General features: G+C 44.9%; 1 protein-coding gene across 1 annotated transcript in view; it reads right to left on the bottom strand.

Moving 5' to 3' along the window:
- The window catches only part of LOC137782662 (diacylglycerol kinase beta-like), a 66,991-nt gene that overhangs the window by 17,295 nt on the left and 23,750 nt on the right, over positions 1–25,946 (bottom strand). The window contains 5 exon segments of the mRNA XM_068572157.1: positions 2,308–2,398; positions 10,060–10,124; positions 20,635–20,795; positions 23,012–23,101; positions 23,948–24,033. Of these exon segments, the coding sequence (XP_068428258.1) occupies positions 2,308–2,398; positions 10,060–10,124; positions 20,635–20,795; positions 23,012–23,101; positions 23,948–24,033 (493 nt within the window).

The following is a 25,946-nucleotide window of genomic DNA, read 5'->3' as shown; positions in this document are numbered from 1 at the left end:
AAACGGTTGTGGATTTTGTGTAATAAAGAGAATAAATACAGTGCTGTGGTATTAGTGAAGACCAATAATAGCGTTGTTTTCTATTGCTGCTTTGTTTCGGGGCTTAAATAGCATCCAACGATCATCTCGGCTGGAATATATAAAACCACCCTGACATGTTTTGTCTCACTGCTGTCACCGAGATCCATGCAGCTTAGCCCCTCCTCCCCTCCTCCACCACGAGGACTTCATACAACTCTATTCCTGTAAATCAATGTAATCGTCAGTGTCAAAGCCAAAAGTCTTTTCTCAAACAACGCCTCTGCAGAAAGAACTACACTGTGTGTGTGTGTGTGTGTGTGTGTGTGTGTGTGTGTGTGCAGCAACCGGCCGACTGCAGCGCATGGAAGTGATTTACGGCGTTGACTGATTAGCTTCTCGCGTCACTAATTGAGAGAAAGCTAACGCTAACATGCAGGCTAACGGGCGCCACGGATATTACAACCGCAGTGTGTGATTTGCTGTGTCATAAAGTAAAGATCCAGCGGCTTGTTTGGAGTCTGCCGGATTTATTGTGTCTTGATGCAGCAGCGTGAACGGAAGCCAAGCGTGCGGTTGTGTGAAGCAGCACAAAAAAAAACAAAACAGACAGCAATAAAATAGGCCGGCCCAAAAGATTAATGCAGATATTCAGTGACAACATTTGGCACCGTCGGCCTCACTCTGAATTACAATGCGCCTCATCTGAATTCCTCACAAGCGCCGGAGAACGTCAACAACACATTGCTGTGACTCAGGCTGATTTGTGCCGAGTCAAAGCAGCCGCTGAAATGCCATCGAACCCAGTTTGAAGAGATCACGCAACACATACCAGTAAAAGTACCAGTAACAGTACCAGCCTGGTGATGGATGGCCCAGTACTCTGCACTAGTAATACAACAGAAGAGACCATTGCATTTTAAGGTCATATTCATTCCACTCTCGTCTTTACACACTTTCAAACATTTTTTTAAACTTTCCTTTTGGGTAATTTCCAGAAAAAAACACAAAAAAACTAAATTAGGGCTATAATAATTGGTATTCACTATATATATATATATATATATATATATATATATATATATATATATATATATATATATGGGTGACATGCAGTTTCCCAAAAAAGGAAGCCAAAACATTTTGATTGTCCCCCTAGTGGCCAGCTGCAGTATAGGTCATAAACTCCGCCCCCTCCATGCAAGCCAATGGGACTGAACATAAAATATAAAATAAGTTTAAGATGGTTATTGATATTTTAAGCAGTTCTTATCACACCGTATGTTGAGTGTGCATTTTTGTGAGGAGTTATTTGATGCCATGAAAAGGGGATGAGACGTCATGATTGACAGCTGTGATTGACAGCTGTGATTGACAGCTGTGGTTGACAGCTGTGATTGACAGCTACTCTGAGTCGCGGAGTCGGAGGCTCAGGTATTGGACGAGAGACGGGGAATGTAACTTTAACTTTCTATCACCGTTATGGACTCTGTGGCACTTGCTGGGCTCGTGATTGGTTCACACAGGTGTGTGTGGGCGGAGCTACTGACTAGTAACTGGCTAAGTAACTTATACGGAGTCCACCATGTTGCACTGACGTTTGTTTCTACGGCAGCCCAGAAGGGAAGAGGCCTTTTTTTGTTTGTTGCTGTTTTATGTTCCTTGAAGGCCACCGTAGTTCTCCGACGCGCTTCAGTTCAGATTCAGTTGGTTGCAATTTGCAGTCTCACCACTAGATGGCATTTAATCACACACGCTGGTATGATTAACACCCGAACGTTTAATCCCGACAATAAATATCACCAGGAAACTCCAGACACGTTCTAAATGGTCACCGATTTCCAAAGACGGTCATATTTAGGGGGTTTTTACAAAAAAATTGAAATAAACATATGGAAAAACTGTTGGAGACGTCAGCGGCTTGTTTGCATTCCCCCCCCACTGATGGCTTCTCAAACTGTCTCGAGTCCCGCTGCGCTATAAGCACCCAGGTGACAGATTATGACAGAATGAGGCAATCAGGGACTTTATGGAGCATTAATTTGACGGCGCGCTATGAATAGCCCGCCTCATTAATACGAGAAAACCACTTTGTTGTAAATCGTCTGCGAACACATGAAAGACAAACAGCATCTGAAAAGTCTGTCAGCAACAAAGACGGAAGAGCTAACTTGTTGACGCGCACGTCTACACGACACCTTTCATGTTTTATTGTTTAAATGCGGTATAGTGTCGGGTATTTAAAGATGTTTTTTTTTTCATAATCTCTGTCGCTCTATGTCGACTCACCTCCACTTCTATGCATTCGTTCAGCTTCTTGCAGGTGGCGGAGATGGTCTCAGTGGTGCCGAACTCAAAGTACCAGAGCTTGTTCTTCATCCTGAGCGGGCGGAGAGAGAGGGGGGGAAACAGAAGGCAGACGTGTTTTTGAACCGACAACAACATCATCCCAACACGTCTCCAACGTGCACGCCAGTAAGCTGAGCCAGCGGCGGGCGCTCGTTATTGAAGCCGTCCGGGGGCCCTCGAGTCCTGACACATTTTTTTGAATCCCACAGTACAGGACGAGCCAGCGGCCGCGAAGGCCAAAGCTGCACCCAAAGCTGCACCCAAAGCTGAGGCCAAAGCTGCACCCAGAGGCCTCAAAGCGGAGCCCTCGGGCCCGGCGGCATCGACCGCTCGAGAGGCCTTTTCGGCGCCTTTACGCCACGAGTTTAAACGCCGACATTGCCTCTGGAGGGGACACGAGGACGAGGCATGGTGCGGGATCGGGGTAAATATTAAATATTATTGTGATTCACCACTAAAGAAAAGCAACCCACAGGACTGACAGGGGGTTTGTTTTTCGTCAGAGGTGACCTGAGTCTGAACAACACGGTGAACACACATTGTGACCGATGGGTTTCCATGACTTTAAACCAACTTTTCATGACTTTAAACCAAACGTTCATGAGCAAACATGTTGTGAAACAGGGTTCAGACACATGTTGACCAATGGATTTACATGACTTTAGACAAAATTTCCATGATTTTGAACCAATTTTCCATGACTTTGAATTCATTTTCCATGATTTTTGACAAATTTTATATGACTTTTAACCAATTTTCCATAACCTTAAACCAATTTTTCATGACTTTAAACTGAATGTCCATGAGCAAACATTGTGTGAAATGTGTGTGTAAACAGTAAAAAGTGATAAAATGTAGTATTTAAACTAACAATGAGGATTCAAAGCATACAGTAAACCTTAAATGACTCAAATGAATGAGAGACAATAGTTTGATTAAAAGAATAAACATTCATATAGATGCCTGTATGTATGCTGCTGATATTTTGAGCCTCTTTCTTTTAAAAGCAGATTCATTATTTCACACTCAGCGTAATGAACACATGAATATAACACATTTACAGGACTTTTACACAACTTTTGGGATCTTTTTTTCTTCTTTGCCAGGCCTGGAAATGACCATTTTGGACTTCTCCAGGTTTTCCATGACCGTAACAACCCTGGTGGACGTCTCTGCCGACGTCACTTTGCCCTGAAGGCCATCGGTCGAGAAAAGTCCCGGACTCGGACACCCGAGCAAGACTCCAAAGATCCACAATCAACAAAAGTCCCTTGATGTTTCTCTGGAGGTTGTTGCTCATGACAAACCTCGCGATGCGTCACCCTGCATCGCTCCACTCATGACACATCATCTCACAAGAGGACAGTCGGCTCGCTGGGCACGTGGACACACTGCTGACACACACAACACCAGCTTATTGACACAACCACTCGCTGGTATATGCGGGCGTGCCGGTGCCAAAGAACTAGAGAAGTGAAGAACTAGAGAAGTGAAGAACTAGAGAAGTGAAGAACTAGAGAAGTGAAGAACTAGAGAACAGAAGAACTAGAGAACAGAAGAACTAGAGAACAGAAGAACTAGAGAACAGAAGAACTAGAGAACTGAAGAACTAGAGAACTGAAGAACTAGAGAACTGAAGAACTAGTGAACTGAAGAACTAGAGAACAGAAGAACTAGTGAACTGAAGAACTAGTGAACTGAAGAACTAGTGAACTGAAGAACTAGTGAACTGAAGAACTAGAGAACAGAAGAACTAGTGAACTGAAGAACTAGAGAACTGAAGAACTAGAGAACTGAAGAACTAGTGAACTGAAGAACTAGAGAACAGAAGAACTAGAGAACAGAAGAACTAGAGAACAGAAGAACTAGAGAACTGAAGAACTAGAGAACAGAAGAACTAGTGAACTGAAGAACTAGAGAACTGAAGAACTAGAGAACTGAAGAACTAGTGAACTGAAGAACTAGAGAACAGAAGAACTAGAGAACAGAAGAACTAGAGAACAGAAGAACTAGTGAACTGAAGAACTAGAGAACAGAAGAACTAGTGAACTGAAGAACTAGAGAACAGAAGAACTAGTGAACTGAAGAACTAGAGAACTGAAGAACTAGAGAACTGAAGAACTAGTGAACTGAAGAACTAGAGAACTGAAGAACTAGAGAACTGAAGAACTAGTGAACTGAAGAACTAGAGAACTGAAGAACTAGAGAACTGAAGAACTAGTGAACTGAAGAACTAGAGAACAGAAGAACTAGAGAACAGAAGAACTAGAGAACTGAAGAACTAGAGAACTGAAGAACTAGAGAACATTTAAGCATTTAAACGGAACTCAAAGAAGTTCGAAAGGTTCAGAAATATTCAGATTTTTTTGTACTCTCGCTCATCACCTCGCCGTGAACTGAACTTAACCTTTTGAAAAAAAAAAACGTGGGCGGAAATCGTCCCGCTCCAATTTTAAGTCCCAGCATGCCCCATCCAGACAATCTTTTGGGATAAAGTACTTCATTTTTCAATTTTTGAACCAAACGACACAGTTTCTTTGACTGAAACTCCTTCCTGACAGACCAAGACTTTGTTTTATTGTGATTTTTGTTGCAGATTCTGATTCTTTAGGTCCTAATCTTTCCAAAAAGGCGTCTTATTGACGCTCCAGGAGGCATTTCTGGGAAATCTGGCTCATATCATGCTGGATGTTCATAGTTACGATCAAAATATCTTTTAAAAGTGTTTTTTCTTTGCTGAACAAATACGTACAATAAACACAAGTATCGGATTTAATTTGGGGTTCCTGCGACGACTCAAACACAGAGGGAAAGGAGATCTGGATCCAAAAAAGGTTGCACAGTTTTCAACCTTCTCGGCGGGCCTCAAACAAAAAGCATGAACAGAACTGTGCGCGACGTGTTTGTTCCACTTGAAACGCAAACCCCAACGTTTTAAGCCGCTGCGCTTGTTCACATGTTTTTCTCTCCGCTAATTGTCTTTCGTGTCCCTCGTTCGCTCTCTTTCACCTTAATGCCTCCCCAGAAACCTCCGCCGCTGTCAAATCGGGGGGATTATGAGCATATTTGAGATCACAATTAGGAACAGTTGCGATTCTCAATGAGGCGAGCTGCCTAACCTCATTAAGCCGCTTCCACTTGAGAGACGCTCGGTAAAAAAAAGAAGAATATATATATAAAAAAAGGAAAAAATGCAATTAACTCGTAGTTTTTCCCTCTCGTATAGGCAGAGTGCAACAGGGAGGCAGACTACTTCCATAAGCCTTCTCGCTATTATTCCCATGTTTATGCAGCAAAACTGGTGACAAAAAGGATGTTAAATTATCTTAAAAACATAAGGGGGGTGTGAGGGAGGTTTAGGGAGGTCTTGTCTCTTTTTGTGTGTTTCCTGTTCAGTTTGCGCAGCGAAACAAAGCAAAGTAACTTATGAATTTGTGAATTCTATTCACCTTTAAATGAATACAGTCGCTTTGAATAAACCTTCAAACTCGTAGCATTTCAAAGAGAATCGGTGGACCTGTTGGTCTCTGAGAGAGAGAGAGAATACAGATTGGAAACCGTGATGTTATGAAAACAGCGCTCTGCAAAAGCTCGGGGGCTCTGAAGCTCTGTGGACTGTATCCAGTTATCTCTCGCTCCCATTGTGCCCCTTGCTGCCCCTCCCTGCAGATAAGCATCTCCTTTAATCCCCAATGTGAGCAGTGACCTCATGACCCAGCCACCTCTCTCTCTCTCTCTCTCTGTCTCTCTCTCTCTCTCTCTCTCTCTCTCTCTCTCTCTCTCTCTCTCTCTCTCTTGATGATTTCATGGAGAAACGCGCCTCAGACTGGTTTTCACCCAAGTTATACCTACAAAAAAAAACTATGCGTCGACACCGCAGGCTGTAGAAAGGAAGTGGACGTAGCCATCGTCGCTTTGAAGCCACGAGTTTGGATATTTGATTGTCGTTCTTCTAAATGAGCATAATCTACTAAATGAACATCATGCTTATTGAAGACTTGAAACTAGAGATTGAGACATAAACTCATGTTTACAATGTTTACTGAGGGAATACATCAAGAGAGAAGTAGAGTCATTTATATAGACTTCTATACAACCAGAGGAGTCGCCCCCTGGTGGTCAGGAGAGAGAATGCAGCTTCAACATATGAAGCATAGACTTCTATACAACCAGAGGAGTCGCCCCCTGGTGGTCAGGAGAGAGAATGCAGCTTTAACACATGAAGTAAAGACTTCTATACAACCAGAGGAGTCGCCCCCTGGTGGTCAGGAGAGAGAATGCAGCTTCAACACATGAAGTAAAGACTTCTATAGAGCGAATCCTTAATTCCTCTCCTTACTAAAGTTGTGTGGAGCTATCAGGTCACACTGAAGGCTGACTATGGTCACATCCTCTTTGACCATCAAGGTTCTAAGGAAAAGTGGTGAGGAAACAACATAGGATGCAATTAGTTTGACTATTGGAGCGCAGCCAGAAGGAACTACAGATTACACTTTGGAGAAAGTGCAAAAACAAAGTGTTTCGTCTCCGATTCATGCCTCTGACCAGCTGCCCCATTCAACGTTTTCATGAAATAGATGAAATATTGATGCATAGAGCCCCATCTATGCCTTTAAGGTGGATGGCGTGTGGGCACCTGAACTCCCCAATAATCATGATTTATTGATCAGGTGCCGTCTGGAGGAATGCTCCTACAAGACATATGTTGTTGTTAGGGGCTGAAAACAAGAGAAGTATATTGAAAAGGCTGATTTTAATATTGATGAATGTACAGAACAACAGCGAAGATTGTTTTGTGTTGACCGAATTTGATGTAGTTCGCTTGTTGTAAGACTTGCAGCATGACTACATTTTTAAAAAAAAGATTGTCTTCACAAGGCCACGCGTATAACATCTGAGGAAGGAATCGCAATATCAGTCTAGATCATTGACGTTTTGAAGAGCGATCACGTTATGAGTACTTATCGACTACGAACGCGTACAACGGGCCCGTTGACCATTCGAGCACTTTCGGGGACACCTTTTGAGAAACTTCAAGACAACAAGAAGTGAAGGAATAAAACCAGGAGAGAAAGATGGATTTTCGAAAAGACGTCTTTTTCTCTCCTCTTCTAACACTTCCCAACACTTTGGGCGACACACACACACACACACACACACACACACACAGACAGCATTGTCCCCGCTGTGAGAAGTCATTAGCACCTGGGCTCCGGGCTCCTGGAGGTCTGGCCACTGGGAACCGTTAGATGCTGGTGGGTTTGAGGTGTCAGGAGTCGCACATCCCCTCTGTCCCAACAGGCCCGTGGGGGAGGAGGGGGGGGTGAGGGTGACACTGAGGGTGTGTGCTAGCCGACAGGCGGGGGAGTGTGTCAGAGACACACACACACACTAACACGCACACACACACACACACAGTCGGGGTGTGAGTGGCAGGGAGGACAATAAAGCGGTGAGCTGAGTGCTACATGTGGCTACGGGCCTCTCTCGCCGGGTCAAAGGTGATCTATCAACTGCTGCGCCCGGAGAGAGAGAGAGAGAGCGAGAGAGAGAGCGAGAGAGAGAGAGAGAGAGAGAGAGAGAGAGAATATACTCGTTCTTCTCTCTCAATTGAATGGAGGGAAACCTACTCTGCCAAAAAACATCAGTCACGCGACAACAGAACAGTTGCAGTCGTCCGTCAGCTGTCTGTCACTCTGAGGAAGCGCCCGGAGAGGGAAACAAAAACAACCAGCGGCGGCGTTGGCCGACTGTAAATAGTAAAAAACAATACAATAAATAAACTGTACACTGAACCGTGGTCGTAGCGTTGGATCTCCACGGCCGCGATGCGGCAGAATAGAAATGAAGCGGCAACAGAGAGGCACAGAGGAGTTGCTGGGTTGCTGAGTTTGTGTACGCTGAATATGTCTCTACCATATAGAGATGGAGGGAGGGAAGGAAGGAGGGAGAGAAGGGAAGAGAGTCCCGAGAGAAGAGCGGTATCTTTCTTTTATCTTTTATTACCCTCTCTTCCTTCTGCCTGTGGTGCTGGAACAATATATGTGGCTCAGGACGGATGGATGGACGGCATTAATTATTGAATTTCAAAGAGTCTTTTCCTCTCTCTTACCCTCCTCCTCCTCCTCCTCTTAGCCCTGTTTTTGTGTGTTTGTTACAGTATGTGTAGAGTGATTAACTGTGGAGGGAAGCACACGTGTTGTCGTCATCATGCAAACAACATGAAAACACACCGGCGCATCGTACAGAGACTCCGGCTCCCCGGTGAGTCAGCAGGCATTTTTTTTAAAAACACGCTTTTATACTTCACCGAGAAGTGCGGCGGCGGTTTGAAAAGTACACGTGTGTGTGTGTGTGTGTGTGTGCGTTTTGGCTTTTCAGGGCCTGCTTTTAATTGTTATGTCAACCCCCCCCCCACCCCCAACCCTCAGCGGCCCTCATTTGTGCTTGTGTGCGTACTTAAGCGTGAACACAAACAGCGTACACAGAATGGCTTTTAAGCAAAAGTCCTGCACGCCGACGCTTTGCGTAAGAGGTCAAGACATGAGAGGATTACTCACACACACACACACACACACACACACCAAGTGTTGCCGAACACTCACACCTCGACCTCGGCAAAGACAACAAGCAACACACACACACACCGGCAGTGATCTGCCTCAGGGCCACAGCGTCGTTAGTTCCCCCAGTGGGCGACCACGTTTTTGTGTATGTTGTCGTCATTTTTTTCTCTTCTTTTTTCAGTCAATAGTTTCCTAGAGGCGAAAAAAGAGGTCAGAAAGGAGCTATGACCTTGGTGAAATGTTAGTCATGGGGCTCCATTACGTGTTTGATTAGTTTCGAGCGTTGACTTTATATAAGAAGCCTTCGGTTCAACGTTTCAGCCGTCGCCATCTTGGTTTTTTATCGTCTTTTTTTTGTTTGTATTTTTTCTGTTTACAAACAGGGTTAGGGTTACGACTCATCTCGGGTCCGCACGAGTCGCTTTCAGGTCCGGAGTAAAAAAATCCCCGGATGACGCGATCATAGAAACGATCTGAAGATCATATTCACGACGTCAAAATGACAGTTATCAATTCTTGTGTCTGAAAAGGTGTCTTGCTTCTCCTCTGACTCTCAGTTCACTACGATGAATTAGATGTCCGTGCGCTTGGTGGTACACCTTCTCTGCCACAAGGATCTCCATTTACTCCATTTCTACCTTCACGGGTCTTCACTCGGCTCACAATAATACAATCGTTTCAGGTTTAGCTGAGAACCTGAAACAGCAAACAAACCAAAAAAACAACAACCTAATACGTAATTGTGGTTCCAAACATTTCTTGCCTGGAGTAATGAACCCTTGGCTCCGGCCCAGTTTGACTTCACATCCTTTAAGTGCAGTTTTAACACAAACGAGCCGCGAGGCCGACGTATGGATTCCACTACGCGGGCGGCTTTTGTTCAGCTATTGATTGCTGAGGATTGTGAGGCTCCGAGTGATATTGGGTTTCCACCGTAAAGGTCGCCGGTCGGTTATGAGATTGCTTGTTAGCTAACGATGTTAAAGCGTCCGAGCTCAGCGGGAGGGGAGGGGGGGGTTATCAGTTGTTTTTCTTTCTGACTGGTTAACACACTGATGTGAAACACGAGGGTCCGCCTCCGATCGACTGCTCGGTTGCGTTAGCGCTCCTCGGTGCGGCCGCTCACCTGCTGTTGAACTTCTCGGGGTGCTTTTCCCGCATCAGATGAAAGCGATGGGCGATGGAGGCGTCCTGCAGGAGAGAACGGAGGAGGCAACATTACATACAGTAAGAAACAGTAAAAGCTACACATTATCACAGCTTGCTAGAGGTCAATTTTAAAAATATGCTACACTCCAGTTTCCTACTCCGGCTCTACTACTTTTAGAACGTTTTTTACGCCATGAAACAAGACATCCGTCTACATTTGGGAAGTGAATTAAAGGAAAATGATGGTTTGTCTCGACGCAATTTTATACCGTCATCATCAGAGTGGTTTAAAATCTCGGTTGTGAACCCCCACAATTATTACTTTTCCTTTTTTGGGGGCCGGTGAAGTATAAGCCTATTTTAGTGTTTGCTAAATTGAGGAAATTACTCTTTAATATAAACACCTAGAGGTTTGCACACTGCTGCCAACGTCAGTGGACTATAACACCGCTCAGACCATTATATAGTATGAACCATGCTATTCTGGTATATATCACACTCCACCTATGTGTTATATTATAATACACGAAGAAGCCAAATTACATATATGTATGTTGTGTTTAAATACGATAAAATTTAAATTAAAGTTCTGTTAAATGATCCTGTATCACACTCATTCTATACTGTATTATATTTTATATTGCAGGACACAAATTTAAGCAAACTGACCTGTATTCTGGCGTATAATAGCACAACAATCTTGGTGTATTAACACTGAAACAAGCCCTTTGTCATGTCTGAAGTTGCATGAAGCTCTCTGACTCGTGGCACAAAGCATCGTTTAACGAAAGGTCACAAGTTGATTGAAGCGAGCCTCAGGCCGGACCCGGACCCCCCTCCTCCCTCCTCCCATGTGTTTAACCCCTTGACCTCTGGGTCAGAGTTGAGTGTAACCCTGATCAGTCACGAGAGCAGCCTCGGTGTGACCTCGCTCGCAGACCAACACAAACAGCACTGGGGGGACCACGCTGTCACAGCAGCAGTATCGATGCTCTATCGATAAGCGGGTACAAGATGTTTGATGAGAGCCTCAAACAATGTGACAGAGCTTCCACCACTTAGATTTAAAGCTCCTTTCGGGCGGGGACATCGGTCCTAAAACGTTTGGGCACGTTTACAACACCTCCAGTAGAGGGAGGACGTATGTTTTTGGGCGTATCTCGCACTGCTTAGCTCGACAAAAAAGCCAAATGTTGTTGCTTTTTGTTGCAGAAAATACGTTCTGTGGCAAACAAATGTTTATGAAACGTAAATATGTTTTGTTCTGCAAGATAATCTCTGGAAATTTTGAAGCATTTATGCAATAAGTAGAAAAATACAGAGCTAACAAGTGGCTAAATCTGAAGCTATCAAGTGTCTAAACACGGAGGTAATAAGTGGCTAAATCTGGAGCTATTAAGTGACTAAATACGGAGCTAACAAGTGGCTAAACACGGAGCTAACAAGTGGCTTAACACGGAGCTAACAAGTGGCTAAACACGGAGCTAACAAGTGGCTTAACATGGAGCTAACAAGTGGCTAAACACGGAGCTAACAAGTGGCTAAACACGGAGCTAACAAGTGGCTAAACACGGAGCTAACAAGTGGCTAAACACAGAGCTAACAAGTGGCTAAATACAGAGCAAACAAGTGGCTTAACATGGAGCTAACAAGTGGCTAAATACTCATGACTCGTTTCTGGGTTTTGGGATTCATTCTTGCAGAACTATATCAGAATCAGTACCATTTATTTGCCACGTTTGTTACACATACGGGGAATTTGTCCTGGCGGGTGGTTCATACATTACACAAACAACAATCTGACTCAAATATACCTCAATATGTCTCAAATGTAAGCTGTTATACGACCATTAGGTCAGCAGCAGCGCAGTAAAACCCTGACCATCCTGTCCTGCATGACGCTTCCCGGCGTGGCGGCAGGCAGCGCTGGACACTTGAGCTTTCAGTGGATGTGATCAGTGAAAGCGGCTTTAATGCGACTGCTCGTTGAGTTTGACCAGAGCTGCTGCTCCTCCACTTGGGGCCCCGAGGACGTGATCTGGTCCGTTCCCTCAGATAAACAGCCGCCGTACATATAAAACAAGCTGGAGACGCAATGCGCTCATAGGTTACATCGATTTAATGTCAGAGGAAGCAATATAGCTAACGCAGACGTATACGCGGCCCCCGCGCTGTGGAGACGCCGCACGTGCTCGGTGGATGGAAAGCGTCACTCTGATAGCGGATTCGGTAATGACGTTAACGCATGAAGACGGAGTTGAGGACTGTTTAATAACACCATCTGGTTCTGCTTAACGGAGACAAGACACATGACACAACCCGACTTACTGCCACTATTAAAGACAATAAAGACATGACTGAAATACTTAAATACGAATGAATTTCCTACTGTAATATGAAACTTTAAATATAACAAACAAACAATAAAACAAACACTAAGTTCCCATATGAAGGGATAAATGAGCCTTGATGCAATTGGGCTTCAAACGTAATGTCATTTTATTTTTTCATGCATCTTTTCGTGATGTGACATGGTTTTTTTTTGTATAGCTGGTACAATGCTTTGCACAGCATTTAGAATATCAACGGGAAGGGTGTAATTTTTGTCATTTCCTTCTTTTTCAACCTCGACACTTAAGAGACGCTGAGAGGAAAACGGTGGCTGTGCACGTGTAATTTTAGGAAAATTGAAAGGTTTTATAATGTCGTGTGCTAAATAGGTAAGTTTCAAACTGCACTTTGAATAGTTATGGTAGCTTTTCTACACCAATAGGCCCCGAGTCACCAGTATCCACTGCCAAATGGTTAATATATACAAAAAAAATCTGAAAGTGCTCAACAATGAACTCAATCCGAAATGCTGGTCAATCAGGTGTTTTTCACTATAAGCTAGCTAACGTAAAAGTATTTTACGTTAAAAAAAATTGGCGTTGGCCCGTAAAAGCTCCAATCTTCACAAATCAATAAAATTGTTAATTTTCTGAGCTTTATCTACACAACGCACACTCCGGCTGGACGCATGATCACTCTACCGATGCTCAAACTGTTGCTAATTTTACAAGGAAGGAAAGAGAAATGTGGAAGCTAAAAAACGACGCTGCTGTCCAGGAGGTAACCGGTGTTTTGATTATCACGTTTCTGCTTCCTGGAGGTGTTTGTAACCGTGACGTGGTTGGCTCCGGCACCTCGGCTGCCCGGGCAGGTGTTTCAACGCATCGAGGAGAACGAAAAGGTTGTGACGAGACGGGCGGACGGGCGATTATACGCCTCCTGCGACACCCGTCAACCTCCTCAGCCGGACGCTGCCTCAACAGCATCAGCCGACGTGTCCGACCTTAAAATAGAGCTGCGTTTGCTGCGTTTACCTGCACTCCACAAAAGGATATTGGCCGGCTGTTACCTTTACAACAGTGTCACGTGTATTTCAAACGATATTTATTCATGTTTATTGTGAACGTTCAAGATCGGATCGGTGGTTCAAACTCCGGCTCCTTGAGCAAGACACTTAACCCCTGATTGCTTCCCCGTTGCTGTGTCTACGGTGTATCAGGCAAATATGTCAGACGCTTAGGATGAAAGCGTCAGCTAAATGAAATGTGATTCAGTCACGTACGATTTGCATGAAGTTCACAAACGAACAAATTTATGAGATAAACGGAGAGGATCGAGTATCAAGGCCTAACCGCGAACATCCATGCGATGGCACGGTCTTTAAAAAGAAGACTGTTGAGAAAAGTCACGTTAGCTTGCGCTAACGGTAAGCAGGAATCCATCGTCGTCTCAGGAGACGTCGCAGGTGAACGACTGTTCGGGACGCGCCAACAGGAGACAATGTAGAGATCAAACAACAAGAGGAACAAGAAAAACGCTGATTCTCATGGCAAGGTTACTCATCACAACAAGCGGGCGTGGGAGAAAAAGAAAAGTAGCCTCGGAGCCAGGTTGTTATTCTTTCCCTGATTTCACCGTTTTGGGAGGGTTGTGCCCAGACAATGACACAAAATGGCCCCCAACACAAAATGCTGCAGGCAATCACTGACCAGGACCCGCAGTCATTTTTTTCTAGTCTCCTCCCTGAAAAATCCGGCTGTAACAAAATGTGACATTTGCCGTCGCCGATAGTCGCCCCCGTGTGATGAAGGTTGTTTTGATCTTGCCGTTTGAAGTTTTTTTTTTTTTTTTTTGCACACCAGGGGGCCGAGGGGAGGTGCTACTGGACGGGTTGATGTGGAAAGTGGGAAAGGGTTGGGGGGAAATAAACAGAATAACAACAACAGTAAAAAAAAAAAAGAATAAAAAATGAAACGTTGGATGGAAAATGTCACCTCGGTGGGACCCACCGCAGAAAAATAGGGTGTCACTTCACCCCGATTGTGTTTCACTGGCCTCTGGTTAGCGGCTCGGTTAGCTTAATGTCACAGAGAAATGTCACAGTCAGCCTCTAATCCCTTGTATCCTACCCCAAAGAAACTACACCCTTATTATTAGGGTCCGAGCGACTGACCCTACAGAGGACTCTATTGAAACTGCTCGGATTCTTCTTCTCCTACTTTGACCACATTTTTGCGGTACGTGCCTTACTCCAAAAGTCACCAAATTTTGCACGCATGTCAGGCCTGGTGAAAATAGACGTGTGAAATAGGCGTCAAGTTTGAGTAAAAAAAAATGTCTCTCTAGCGCCCACTAGAAGTTGGACCGGCGACGCCCCTCACCCAAAATTTGCACATGTCCAGGTCCACCTGCTCCACAAAAAAAAAATGTTTCCGCCATTTTGAATTTAGTGAAAAACACATTATTACACTTTTCGCCTAAAACGCTTTGTCCGATTCATACCAAACTTGTTGTGCATCTCGATTGGAGCTGCATCGTCAAGACTGCATTGAAATGAAATCCATGAAGCAACGTTTTGGCGTTCGGGGTTCGGCACAGGATGACACACACATGACCTGGATGCTCGCACACATACTATGTCATCATTGTTTACATCTGTAAAAAAGGCTCTATGGAGACGTTTTCAGGGGCTTTAAAGACCCGTCCAGGTGTTTGTGAATGTGCTTGTGTATGTGTGTGCGTGTGTGTCTGTGTGTGTGTGTGTGTGTTTGAGTGCCGTTCTTCCCGTCTTTAAGACCAGCCAGGTGTCACTCAGCACGGTCATTCATTACCGCAGTAACCTGGCCTGAACCTGGCAGGCGCTCACTTCCTGTCACTGATACTTCCACTGACCTTCAGAGTGTGCCAGCGCTACTCCGTCTCTCTCTCCCTCACACACACACACACACACACACACACACACACACACACACCATTTTATATGCACACTTTCTGTTCCTGTTGCCCCGTTTACTGAACAAACACTTAACACACTCTGTTTAACAGCGTTAAATATATGAGGGCCTCTGTCTCAGTTTGCTGACCGTGATGTCATGGAGTCACTGCAACTGATGCCGCTCTCAGATTATGAAGCGTCCTGGAGCTGCCGAGGCCAGTGGCAGAGCCGCCAGTTTGACGGCAACGTTACGTGTTGGTTCAACGTGTCTGGAGAATGTTTTTAAATATAAAATGCAGTAAAGTGCAGTGGTAATCGTTTTTGAGGACATCGCTGTTTGGTGTTCTGACATTGCTGCGTATTTATGTGCCAAAACACTCAAGTGACATCGATCAAGTTGTTGACCTTACATTTTAAGATAAATGCTCAGAAAAGAAATTGAAGAACACCTACAACATGGACATTAAGGTGAGAGTGTTTCTTATCAAGAACAATTTGCCGACTTTGATTCTATCTTCGCCAGGATTCAAGAGTGCTGCATGAGCTCCTGTACGCCGGTCGTCCTGGTGCAGCTTCTGCCAATCAGGTTAAAAGAAACAGCTCGCGACTTATATGTCCATCGGAGGAGGCGCAGGATCGTCTTCGCCCTGCTGGCTAATGGCACAGTCAGGGATTGCGGTGCACATTAGGAATTGTCCATTAACACCAGGAATCATCTTGCAACCACACAGTCGAGTGCACGCACATGCACACACATTTACACCTGCGCGCCCATTCTCAGAAACTCCTGCACGGAGACGCGGGCTGCAGTGGGATCAGCTTCCTCCCTGCAACATGAGGTGGCATCTTTAATGGCTGCTGACATGGTGTGATTTCCTTCTCTCAAATTCCTCTCATGAGATTCTTTCCAGGCTGAGGGTCAAGTGAAAGTACTTTACCGACCGGCATGCGCACACAAATGCTTTACTCCACAGCTGTTTCTTGTTGCGGAGTGTTAATTTATTATAAGCGTGTATTCATTCATTAGAAAGCATAGTTATAAAAAAAATCCTATGTTTTATGGATTAGGAATGAAGAAAGTTATTTTTTTAGCTTCTATTTGAGAGAATAAGAGAAACCACGAGTGACATAAGTGTCCGTGATTGGTCGAACACTTGAGCCATGCAGCGCAAGCGACGGCCATTTTTAAAAACCCATTCGCTTCGTAAACAGCAGACAACACAAAACAAAAACAACAACCGGAGCCTAAAAATGAGTCAGTGCCTCTCTACGACAAGCTAACCATGTAGCACAAAGGCTAATATAGAACGATATTCTATATTATACAAGAACGATATTCTTAATTTATGTGCAAAATTAGCATTCTCAGATCAGTGCTTCATGTGTTGAAGCTGCATTCTCTCTCCTGACCACCAGGGGGCGACTCCTCTGGTTGTATAGAAGGCTATGCTTCATATGTAAAGGCTGCATTCTCTCTCCTGACCACCAGGAGGCGACTCCTCTGGTTGTATAGAAGTCTATGCTTCATGTGTTAAAGCTGCATTCTCTCTCCTGACCACCAGGAGGCGACTCCTCTGGTTGTATAGAAGGCTATGCTTCATGTGTTAAAGCTTCATTCTCTCTTCTGACCACCAGGGAGCGACTCCTCTGGTTGTATAGAAGTCAATGCTTCATGTGTTAAAGCTGCAATAATCCTCACACTGATATACGAGGGAACAATCTGAAACTGTATTTTGTAACTTGAGGAGCTATAAAATGTGACAGTATAGAATTATATGAAAGTACATGAAGCGGAAAAAGGAGGCGGAGCCTTCACACATGTCATAATGGGCTCAATGCACCTTTACGAGTTCACTACACCCTCATCTTCTAGAGACGATACATAACCCTTTAGGTATGTTTCAAGCTGTTTTCCAACTATAAAAATATGTATTTACGTATTCCTTACCCCCCGGGGGAGCCATACAATCTTATTTTATCTAAATTATAGATTGAAATCACATAAATCACAGCTTCTGATTTCCTGTAAATCAGAAGACACAATTACGCGTCTTCTGCTTCGTGGGAGCTGTAAATCATTTACGGTTCTGAGTGCCTCGGCTGAGCCGACCACATGCTCCACACACCATGTCATCCACAATTAAGTCAGCGAGATAAAGGACAGATGACTGTGCAAGCTTTCAGATTCGGCCTTGCCAGCCTCCCGTCTCCACGGCAACAAAAACCCCCACGAGCAGCGGCGGCGGCGCGGTCCTGCGATAGGGACGGCAGGAAAAAACAGCAACCGCAAAACCAGATTTGAGGTTTTACTGACGGTTGAGTCAGCGACCGGTTCGCTGCTCAGGTGTCGTGAGCTCCCAGATACTCGGCCATCTGTCGCGAACGGGTCCGGGAGGCGCAGCGGTCTTTGTTTTAACGGCCATGAAACTCTGGCGCGTCGTCAGGAAGAAGAGACGGACGGTTACATAACTCCATTTTTGTTTTTACCTATTGTCAACAAATGCCATGAAAAGAGCCTCTCGATACTGAACCGACCACGGTTGGGGATAAATTAAAGAGAGAAGTAGTTATTTTCTCATAAACTTCTATACAACCAGAGGGAGTCGCCCCCTGGTGGTCAGGAGAGAGAATGCAGCTTTAACACATGATGCATAGACTTCTATACAACCAGAGGGAGTCGCCCCCTGGTGGTCAGGAGAGAGAATGCAGCCTTTACACATGATGCATAGACTTCTATACAACTAGAGGAGTCGCCACCTGGTGGTCACTAGAGAGAATGCAGCTTTAACACATGAAGCATAGACTTCTATACAACCAGAGGAGTCGCCCCCTGGTGGTCAAGAGAGAGAATGCAGCTTCAACACATGAAGCATAGACTTCTATACAACCAGAGGAATTGCCCCCTTGTGGTCAATAACATTGAATGTAATGGCGTCCTGACACCTGTGCATCGCACACTGTGCAACAACGGGCATCGTCACATGAAGGTTTTGTTTCTTTTCAAACAAATTCCTTCAAAACCGGTCGGATACGATCGTCACTGCGTCTTTGAATAAAAAGTGTTTTAAAAAGGTGCGACTGTACATATGGCGGTGACACATTAATACGCCGTTGGCTTCCTCCGTGTGATGTTTTGACACCGATGCAGAAATCAGTTGGGGGGTGCAGTTATATAACAACACTGCGGTTCATCCTCTTCTTGCCAAAAACCCATTCACTCCTCCCTGCGCACATATGCCTCCTTCACACTGATGTCACTCCTGTTTGTGTAACGTTACTCCTCCTATTTTGTTATCACCAGCTTGATGGTGGTGGAATGGAAAAAAATCCCTCTATTTGATTTGGTGATCAAATACACAATTTGTTTGTTATTGCAAGTTTGGCACGGAGGTGTTTATATATACAAACAGAGGAGTCGCCCCCTGGTGGTCAGGAGAGAAAAAGCAGCTTTAACACATGAAGCAGAGACTTCTATACAACCAGAGGAGTCGCCCCCTGGTGGTCAGGAGAGAGAATGCAGCTTTAACACATGAAGCAGAGACTTCTATACAACCAGAGGAGTCGCCCCCTGGTGGTCAGGAGAGAGAATGCAGCTTTAACACATAAAGCATAGACTTCTATACAACCAGAGGAGTCGCCCCCTGGTGGTCAGGAGAGAAAAAGCAGCTTTAACACATGAAGCAGAGACTTCTATACAACCAGAGGAGTCGCCCCCTGGTGGTCAGGAGAGAAAAAGCAGCTTTAACACATGAAGCAGAGACTTCTATACAACCAGAGGAGTTGCCCCCTGGTGGTCAGGAGAGAGAAAGCAGCTTTAACATTGGAAGCATTGACAACCAGAGGAGTATATTCTATAGGATTATGTTTGTTTTTGACTAATATATTTAATTAAAGTCGGTGGAAATCTGCGTTGGGGTTTGGGAATAGGTCAAATTTATTATTATTATTATTTGTTTTAACCCAAAATATCTTTCCAACGTAAAGCTGTGCAAGCGGTTAAATATATACATCTTAACTATGTTAAAAAAGGCAACGTACATCGTGCTTTTCGAGCTTTAACGTACTTGTGGTTTGCAGAAATGTGCAGTGGCAACGTTTTTTTATTCTGGCTGTTTGCTGGTACACGACAAAGAAGGCCAGTTCTTAATGGGAGCTAAGTGAGGTGGCTATTTATAGGACGCCTGCAAACGTCTGTGAGCCGATGACAGAGGAATTCATTTCAATGATGTATATGTTTACGTGTAACTGAAGCCTCAGACTCATTCTTGCGAGTCCGGACCACATCAGAGGAGGGCTGACATTGTAAGGAAATACATCCGCTACTTGGCTGCACTGGAAGCTAAATCAGCAGACCAGCACTGCTGCGATAACTTTCTTCTCTTTTTTTTTGTGTCACTTCTGTTTAATAAAAAAATAAAATAACTGAAAATGTCCCTGAGCTTTTACACAAGTATCTCCATCAGGAAAAGGTAAAAAGGTTGCTAAGCAACTGGGACCTGGCAGCATGTTTCTTGCCTCCAATTAAAAGAGGAAACCTGCCCCAGAGACCCGCTGATGAATCTACTAATTGCTCTCGTCCACAAAGACCAGGTAATCTCTCTCGCCGTGTTGTTTTTTTGTTCAGACACAGTTTGGGGGCCAAGGTTTTGACATATTGTATATTTCATCTGGCCTGTTATATGTATAATTATTAAGTTAAATTAGTCAGAGTCTTACACATGCACTGGTTACTGGTTCAGATTTACAATTACATGTGTTATTGAGATTACCTTAGCGCTATCTAGATAACTAAACATGATTTATCTCTATTTTTATCTTTATATCTTTTGAGCATCTTTATCTATAACAGATACATATTATGTCAGCTACTAGAATATATATATAATAGATAATATTTCCTTTTAGTATGTTACAGATCATGATTCTTGGAGCTCGTCTGCACCAAATCACATTGATATTTTTAACGTTTTTGTTTTTCTGTGTGACACAAAATTAGATTTCAGAAGTAGAGGGCTCGTTTATTAATTGTAATCGGTCGATACCAGGACATTTTGATCAGATTTGATAAAAGCAAAATATGGAGCCACAGCTTGGTTTTCTAAATCTTACGTCATGTGACACTTCAGTGGTTAAAAAAATAACTTATTTTATTGCCTTTTTCCTGTAAGAAGTCGAGTAACAACATATATTGGTTTGCCCCTCCCCCCTTTTCCCCTCTGAGTGGTATCCTCCACACAGGAAGTAGATAATGCAATCAGTTGTGTGTCACGTGTTGCGCGTCCTCACCACTCCGATGGAGAAGTAGTTGTTGACGATGCTGTAGGGGACGGGGTCTCCCTTCTCGTCCTTGTCGTCCGGGACGATGTCGATGTTCCAGCGGTCGAGCACCACCTCGGCGCTGTGCTCGATGTCCCGGAGGAACTTCAGCAGGCTGCCGCCCTCGTAACCTGCAGCCGGCACAAGCCAACGTTGTGGGTCAGGAGTGCAAGAGATTGTGTTGCTCTTAAACTCAAGGACATAGTGCTGTAGAATAGCTTGAACGCAGAGGAACTGCACCAGGACCTCGTGGTACCCGATCTGTTGTTGGAGCCCTACATTTAACCGGTGGAGACTTGCGACACAAGTGGCTCTTAATCAGGTCGCCGCCCTCTCAGCACCCCCGAACCCTGGAATGCGCCTGGCAGCACCCCGGGGTGCCCTCTGGTTCAGTGACAGCCTGCTTCAGCCATCAGAGGCAGGAAGTAAGTTGGTGTCACGAGTCCCAATTTCAGAGGGAACAATTTCCTTCTTCAAGCAAAACTAATTACGTCTTTCTCACTGGACGCTTTACTATATTTTGTCCTGCACACACACACACACACACACACAGACACACACGCGTGTCGTCATGAATACATGTGTGACACACGCTCTCGGATAGTTTCCTCAACTGCCATGACATCATCTTCAGTTCATCGGCAAACAAAACTAAAACTTTCATAAAGTACCAAACTATAAACTATTTGGTACTATACGAAAAAAAAGTACCAGGTACTTTTCCAAAAAAGTACCTTGTACTACACAAATAAAGTACCATTTGTTGAGATTTTTTCAGTCCGGACTTAAAGTGCTGGACCAATATTTCCCTCCCTCGGGCCGCGCCATTAGCACCGGCTGCAGAGACTCCAGCTCATACTTCAGTGTTTACTTCTGCAAAAGATGATCTATTGAACGAGTCCCAGAGCCGCCTCCCCCCTGAACCGAGCTGCTTATTGACAACATGTCATTCATAAGCCTGGGTAAGTGCTCTGCTGGTCCTCCAAGCAGCCACAATCAAGCCTTTCTAATTACTGGCCCAAAGTGCTGCAACAAATCAATGGTTCTTTGCATATTAACAGTTTTTAATTTCCCACGTAAGATCTCCCACTATTCCTCTTACCCGCCTTTCATTTCCCCGAAAAACATGCGCGCACACGCCCGCCTTTGCCTTCTGCGTTCTAGTGTGCAACCGAGACCTTCCCGAAAACCTCCGCCGTCGGTCTCTAAACATGGAAATGAACCCCGGCAGAGCGCCTCGACCGCTGCCAAGTCAATCAGAGACGCGTTGTGAGTTCTTTTGGTTAACGACCCAAGTAGAGCCTTTTCAGATCATCCACCATCTTCTACTTTTCCCTGACATATTTGACATATCACACAGACGATGTTCAGTTTCTTGGCGAGTTCTGGCATGGTATATAGGGGTGGGGGAAAAAAAAATCGATACAGCATAGTATCGCGATATTTTGCGTGGCGATATTGTATCAATACACTGAGGCCAAGTATCGATCTTTTATTTAATCAATTTTGGTGACAATTTTGGTGACAAAGTTTTCCTGTTGGGCCAATTTGCGGTTGAAAAAGATTTAATAAATCGCATATGGTATCGCAATACTCAATGTATCGCGATAATATCGTATCGGGACTTAAGTATCGTGACGATATTGTATCATGTGACCTCTCGCGATTCCCACCCCTGATGGTATTGTCAGGCCGGGATTGGAACGAGGACTCAGTTGCAGAGGAAATGTCAAGAACACACTTTATTGGCGTCAAACAAAAACACGTAAGGAGGCAAAAAAGGGAAGAGACTGAAAGCCTTACGAGGCAAAACTACTGGATTATAAAAGTACAAAGGAAAACACTCTGTCGAGGCAAAAAACCACAATGCTGTGTCAAAAAGCTGTGTCAAAAGGCTGGGGTAAGACGAGACACTTCCACACAAGACAAAGGGAAGACGCAGACTATAAGCACATGAGGTAATGAGGAACAGGTGGAAACTATCAGGGATCAGGGGGGTAATCAGACATGAGGAAGGGCAAGTGACCTGAAACGAGAGGGAGGTAGGCTTTCAAAATAAAACAGGAAATGACAAGACAAAACCCAAGACAAGACAAGGCTCACCACGGTGCGACAGGTATCGCCTTCATTTCTAAGAAGAAGAAAAGACTGGCGAGTTTCACGTGAAAGTTCTCTCTTTTTTGGCCATTTTGAGAGTTTAATGGAAAGAGTATCGTTTGATCGGCTCAGTTTGACTTTATAAAGTTTCATAAATGTCCACGCCAGGATGGACGTGCTGCGATAGACTCAAACACACACACACACACACACACACACACACACACAGATGATGGAGCGAGCGCCTCACCTCCTCCCCAGCGTAGGCAGCGTGCCAGATCGTTGCCCGTGCCCAGAGGGAGGATGGCCACGGGAGGGTGCCTGGCAAAGTTGGCCTTATCTGCCGAGGAAAAGACAAAACACATCGCTCTTGTGTCGGGTTACTTCAACAGTCCTTGAAACTTGGGAGACAACTCGAGCCCCATTGTTGGCCGTACGGAACGTTACAATCAAAAGGTTCCTCGCGGGGAACTGGCAACATTGTTGCAAAGGAAAGTGACGCGTGTCTTTGGAGGTATTTGTAATGCCGTTAATAACCCCCCGCCGCGCGGGAAATGTGTTCGGGATTACGGCGGGTCAGAGTTGAGACGGGAGGAATGTCTGTGATGGATGTCTGCGTCGGTCAGAAGGAGCTACAGTCACCTTTTTGTTTTTCTCTGTCCAAGAGGTTTGGCTCAGCGGAGGAGTTTCAGACATTAAAAGCTGCGGTGGGCTGTTTATTTTTGGCTTTAAAAAGAGCCGGTATACGGGGGACTTTTTGCCAATCACAGGTCGGTGCAGCAGGAGGGCGTTCTCATTGGCTGCTCTCCGAAATACAGACCGTCCCTTTGGCGAATTCTAAAAACGATTATCCACCTTTTCCCTCCATCTTTGAACTGCAAAAAACAGGATGGCATTTCTCTGACAGTCGCTACGCATCCATCGGTGACGCAATCGGGATCGGGGATGTTTGAAATGATTGACATGTCTTGGCTCGTCCGGTGGGAGGGGCTTAAGTTTTTAGGGGGTGAGGGCCTTTTCTAGAAAACTGCACAGGTCACAGTGTGCTAAAAAAGTCTTTAGGGAACGTTGTAACTTGCTGTAACTTGTCGAGTACAACGCTAGAGACCACGGCCCCCGAAAGTATGGAAATAAGAGATCCGAGCTGCAACCGTGAGCTCAGTTTCGTTAAGATGAATGTGTGTACCTATGCAGTCCAGGATCCAGCCCACGGTGCCGTCACCTCCGCAGGCGAGCACCCGGAAGTCAGGGACATCGTGGAAAAAGTTGAGCCTGAAAAAAAGATATAAAATGGACTTAAAGAACACGCTGGGAACAAACCGTGTCTTTCGCACCGTGCGTTGTTTGGCCTCTGTTCCACACGAGGCTCCTCAATGTCAGCGTGCATTAAAGGCGATAAATCGGTTGATTGGATTTCAGAGCCGTCGAGACGGGGAATTTTCTAAGCTGTGAATGATTTAATGTACTGAGCTGCGAGGCTGATGGGGCAGAGAGACACGGAGAAGAGATGGAGGGAGCGTTTAATCAATGCGTGGCCTCTCCAGCTGTGCTCGCCCCCCTTCTAGAAACCACAGTCGTCGCAGAGTGCGCGCCCTTCAAAGAGACCTTTAATGTGCGTCGGGACAAAGGTGTCGACGGCTGCTTTCATCCCTCCCTCTCCATCGCGAGACAGCTGCACGGAGGGCGCGGACCCCTTTCACGCCGGCCACCTGGTCCCCCAACGGCCCGCGGACCCGCTGAGCCACGCGCTCGTCTTAAAATAAACATGACGAGGGCGCCGTGCAGCTAAAACGCTCGTTCGGCGCTGGAGCTAAAAGGGGTCTGGATCGGCGGGACAAAGACTTATTAAACAAATATCTACCCCCAAAAGGAAACAATGAAGTGATCGTTTCAAGGAGCTAAAGACTGATTTATCTCATTCCCGTTTGCCATCGAGCTCCAAACTATTTAATAGCTCTCTGAGTCGGTGGGTCAGTCCACAAACATACGCCCTCCCGCCTTGTTTCTAGTGTCCACAGTATTTTGCTGACATTTTGGCATGGAGGCCAAGTGTGTGGGTGTAAAGGTGTGTGCTTTTGTTCAAAGGGGGTGAGTGGCCCCTAACAAAAGGAACAACAACTTCTAGTCGGACACCACGTAGCACGAACTGACCTCCTCGAGGCCTCGTCGGTCTCAGCGTGCCGTGTTTGGAGGGGGGCGGGGTCTAGCTCCGCTCCCGATGCGAAGCTATTGCCAATATTTAGCTTTTTATGCACCGTTTGCTCCTGTTTGAGAAATGCTATATATATATATATATATATATATATATATATATATATATATATATATATATATATATATATATATATATATATATATATATAATGGTGGTGGGACATCAGGGCCTGCTAGCTTAAACAGAATCACAAAGTTACAGCTATTTTATAATGTAATTTTTAATTTGACAGCTGATCCACTGAAGGCACAGGTAGAAAATCCATAGCCAGCCACTGAGATATATATATATATATATATATATATATATATATATATATATATATATATATATATATATATATATATATATATATATATATATCCACATTTTTTCTCAGCAGATTAACATGATATATTCCTAAAAAGTCTCCTCGGTGTGGGGCAAACACAGAAAGAAAAGTGCGTTGCATCCAACCAGAAGCTCTGTGAGCGTGAACGTCGTGAAAGATCCGACCGGAGGCTTCGCCACAAAGGGAAAAGGAGCCGAAACCACATCTGCGAGGACTGAACGCGCGGCCGAGGAGCTGCGTTCCCTCGACAAAGGACTCGGCGCTCGCCGCCTCCTCCTCGCAGCCGGCTGGGCTGTTGCTAAGGGAGCCCATGGTAACAGCTGTGCAGAGCAGGTTAACCCTCTGCGTGTCAACAGACCTTCATTAGCCGCTTTGTGTTCATGTGTGCGTGTTAATATTCACTTGAGCATGCTCTTCCTCCTCCTCCTCCTCCTCTTTACACTCAGATACATCACAATAATGAACCGCATGCTTCGAGGAAAAGGAGTTGAGCACTAAATAAAAACAGCTCATAATTTAATGTTTGACTCAGTTTTCACCTCAAATCCTGGCAGTGATACGTGATGATGCTTTAGGGGGATCCCTGTTTAGTGTTTTGTGTGTTTTTGTGTGTGTTTTTTGTGTGTTTTCTCAGTGGAA

Source organism: Clinocottus analis, unplaced genomic scaffold (assembly GCF_023055335.1).
Source record: "Clinocottus analis isolate CAN_PGR_092001 unplaced genomic scaffold, fCliAna1.0.p SCAF_12, whole genome shotgun sequence".
NCBI classification, from domain to species: Eukaryota; Metazoa; Chordata; class Actinopteri; order Perciformes; family Cottidae; genus Clinocottus; species Clinocottus analis.
Note: the sequence above shows the minus strand (reverse complement) of the source record. Positions and strands in the feature narration are given on the sequence as shown.